General features: G+C 38.3%; 1 protein-coding gene across 3 annotated transcripts; it reads left to right on the top strand.

The window, feature by feature from the left end:
• The first annotated feature begins 181 nt into the window (after positions 1-181).
• On the top strand, positions 182-3,333 carry Wbp2 (WW domain binding protein 2). Of its 3 annotated transcripts, XM_076826540.1 has the most exons (6): positions 182-344; positions 550-884; positions 971-1,123; positions 1,214-1,411; positions 2,816-2,901; positions 2,976-3,333. In XM_076826540.1, exons 1-6 carry the CDS (start codon positions 289-291, stop codon positions 3,021-3,023), a joined length of 876 nt encoding a protein of 291 aa, XP_076682655.1. In that variant the 5' UTR covers positions 182-288; the 3' UTR covers positions 3,024-3,333. The 3 variants fall into 3 exon arrangements, with proteins under 3 accessions (XP_076682655.1, XP_076682654.1, XP_076682656.1); XM_076826539.1 differs by lacking the exons at positions 2,816-2,901; positions 2,976-3,333 and having other exon boundaries at positions 1,214-2,071; XM_076826541.1 differs by lacking the exons at positions 2,816-2,901; positions 2,976-3,333 and having other exon boundaries at positions 205-344; positions 530-884; positions 1,214-2,071.
• The last annotated feature ends 86 nt before the right edge of the window (positions 3,334-3,419 follow it).

Raw genomic sequence — 3,419 nt, 5'->3', positions numbered from 1 at the left:
GTTATTGTTAATTATTTTCGAGAATAGTGTTTTCCATATTAGGTACATACACACATACCTACATATGCATGTAGGTACTTGATGATGATTGTGCGGTAGTCGCCGTAGTCGCCCTCAACATAGTATGTATGTGACTTTATATATAGTATATTGTATGTACATACTATATATAATCGAGATAAGTATGCGCTTGCGTACTGCGTCACACTTATCACTTTAGAATCAGCTGATGAAGAAGGAGGATTGTTGCTGCGAATTTTAACGCCAGTGGAAGAAAAGTTGATAAATATGTCGTTGAACACGGCCCACGCGAACGGCGGTGTTCTCATACACGCCGGGGAATGGTAAGATGTGGCGATAAAAAACCTTCTTTCATCGTTCTTCCAATTATGATCGTTGGCTCGCATGTTGCTGATTATGACGTTTATGCAACGTAGTACCAACTACGTTGTGGCCTATCAAAGACAGTTTCCTTATCATCTTGATACTCCTCCCTGCGTTTGTAATAACGGCTATAACTCCGAGACAGAAATATATTTCTCCTTCTAGCATACTATTATTCTGCGACAATGTTACCATGGAATTCCATGGGCAAGAGCAGCTAGAGTTCCTTGGAACCAAGCGCGGCCGTTTGTACTTGACGACTCACAGGATGATCTTCAATGCTAAAGATCCGAAGGAGAAGATGCAGTCGTTTAGCTTTCCATTCATAACACTGAGCGAAGTTGAAGTGGAGCAACCGATGTTCGGGGCTAATTACATAAAAGGCAAATGTCGTGCCCAACCGAACGGCAACTGGATAGGGGAGTGTAAATTCAAGTTGCACTTTAAAAGCGGCGGCGCGATAGAGTTTGGGCAGGCTATGTTGAGAGCGGCAGTAATGGGTAAGCACTTTGCCACTCGGTTCACTTTATTCGTTCAGAAGGATCATTCGCGATGTTTCTATTACTATATATGCATCTACTTCCAGCTCAGCGTAATGGACCTTCGTCCGACGCACCGCCGCCGTACCAGCCACCAACATCGAACTGGTACGCCGCACCACCGCCTGCTTATCAGGCTGCTCCAACTGGATATTATGGTTGGGTGCCGCCAACCAATGCATTTCCAGACATGCCACCAGGTTGAGCGTTTATTTCTTTTCAGCATTTCTTTAGCGTTATATCAATAGCTTTTATTAACTTTTTCTTTTTATACGCCCATATATATACAGCAAACAGCGTATATATGACGGACATGCCACCTCCGTACCCTGGTATAAACGTACCTTATCAAGGATACGCAAGCGGCGCGCCCCCTCAAGGTGCATGGGGCGGTTCTGGTCAGCAGCCTGCCTGGACACCACCGCAGCAAAATGGCGCGCCTGGATGGGCTAATCCAAATTATAATAATCAGCCAATGTCCCAAGCAGGTGCGTACCCGAACTACGGGCAACCGACTTTTAGTAGTTATCCGCAAAATCCACCACCATACACTCAGTATCCTCAAAGTAATACTACTTACCAACACCCCGGATATTATCCACAACAGAATCCTTACAATCCTTATTGATCTGATTATCGAACAGTACGATACGATAATACACGTGTATCTTATGCATGTTTATATTACATATTTCACCTACGCGATGCGTATCTCCTGAACCTTAATACCTTTGGGATCAATCAAATTTCCGAAAGTGGATCGAATTTTAAAGTAGATCGCGCGATATCGTGTGATAACTGAAATGCAACACAATCCATTTCCTCGAGACGTTAATAACGCAAGAAAATTATAGAATTGGCAGAGAAATACAGAAACATTTATATTCCCATACTTGCAATAATACACGCGAACAAGACGTGCGATAATGTAACGTACCTATACAGTATAAGAGATACAAAACTACTTTCAAACGCTTCTTTCTAATCAAGTGTATTTATAAATGATGAAAGAAGAATATTTACCTGCTACTGTTACCTAATATATCAAAGTATTATTATGATTTTGTTGTCTTAGTGATATTACAGCTTTGTGATAATCATTATAATACACTAAACATGCCATGTTATTAAAATTTAGTCCAGTATAACTCGCTGTTGTTTATTTAAACCCACCAATTGAAAATCTCGCTTTATTATGTAATGACGATAAAGATCTTGAGAAAAGTGCTTCGATAATGATACTATTATATTTTCCATATCGTCCGGCAAACTCGAAGGTTCCGAATGTGATGCAATATTGTTGCATAACTGGTTTGGTCGACTCGAAGTAAAGTTGACTTTCACTATGCTCAGTTATTATCTCACACTTGTCAGAGATTGTTCAGAAATACTTTAAGTCTCATATAGGCGCTTGCATTCGCTCGCATAAATCAGACGAAAGTGCACAAGAAAATAAATTATTAACTTTGTAACTTTCCTCTGCAAAAAGCATTAAAAACCATTTTATTTCGAGTTCACTGACAGTCAATCAAACTACCTACATCACCGTGACAAAGTAGTATCTCTGCTAATAGCAATAAAATTGAGATATTTGTTATTTTATTGGATTTTCAGAGTAAATGTTTAAAAGATTCATTCGCCTTATAATATATGATAAATTATCGGATAGATTATTTCAGGCCACTACTGTAACATGAATTGAATACCAATCAAATTATTTACATAAAAAGTCAAGACAATAACGAAAATGCCAAACAATTTTAAATTCACTACTTCAAAAATATACACGTGTATGTAACTCAACGTACTTACTTACCACTAAGCATCTCTATCATCGAAATCGTTCGTACTTTTATTCGTATTAATGTTATACGACCTTCTTTCCCTTTCAGATGCAAAGGCAGCGGAAGCTGCTCAAAGTGCATATTATGATCCAAGCAGACCACAGTGTGCCTATGTCCCACCTCCTGCGTATTATGTGAGTAACACACAGACAAAATCATTTAAAGGACTCGCGATCGTTACGTGAATTGTGCGCTACATTTTTTTTAGGAAAGCCCGCCAAGCTTCCAGCAAGTAACAGAGAAAAAGGATCAGTGAAATACATCCGCGAGATCTAGGAATAGTGATTAACATCGACACTATTGTTGTCTGAATAGTATTATATGTGTATTATACTGCATATTAACAGGTATATGCATTCCACTTTTCCACTTTCGGTTTTGCTATAATGTTGTCTCGATGTACGCATTTAAATGAAACGATGTTTCCATTTTCTAATTATTATTCTATTATTCACAATTTCGAATATATACACAATATATTGTACCGTTATGCTTCAGAGAATGCAAGTATTTATACTTGTAGTGTAGATTGTATAAATATTCTATAAAAAAATTCTACTGTTCTATTTTACGCAATTAAATGAATATATAAAATAAAAGTCACCGCATATGAATATGAGAGAAAGAAAGAGAGAGAAAGAGAAAGAGAGAG

Source organism: Andrena cerasifolii, chromosome 14 (genome assembly GCF_050908995.1).
Source record: "Andrena cerasifolii isolate SP2316 chromosome 14, iyAndCera1_principal, whole genome shotgun sequence".
Taxonomy (NCBI): Eukaryota; Metazoa; Arthropoda; class Insecta; order Hymenoptera; family Andrenidae; genus Andrena; species Andrena cerasifolii.
Note: the sequence above shows the minus strand (reverse complement) of the source record. Positions and strands in the feature narration are given on the sequence as shown.

Coding starts and splice junctions, on each gene's coding strand:
- Wbp2 (XM_076826539.1), top strand. CDS start 289: ATGTCGTTGAACACGGCCCACGCGAACGGCGGTGTTCTCATACACGCC. Junction 885..970: donor GTTGAGAGCGGCAGTAATGG/GTAAGCACTTTG, acceptor ATCTACTTCCAG/CTCAGCGTAATGGACCTTCG. Junction 1,124..1,213: donor ATTTCCAGACATGCCACCAG/GTTGAGCGTTTA, acceptor ATATATATACAG/CAAACAGCGTATATATGACG.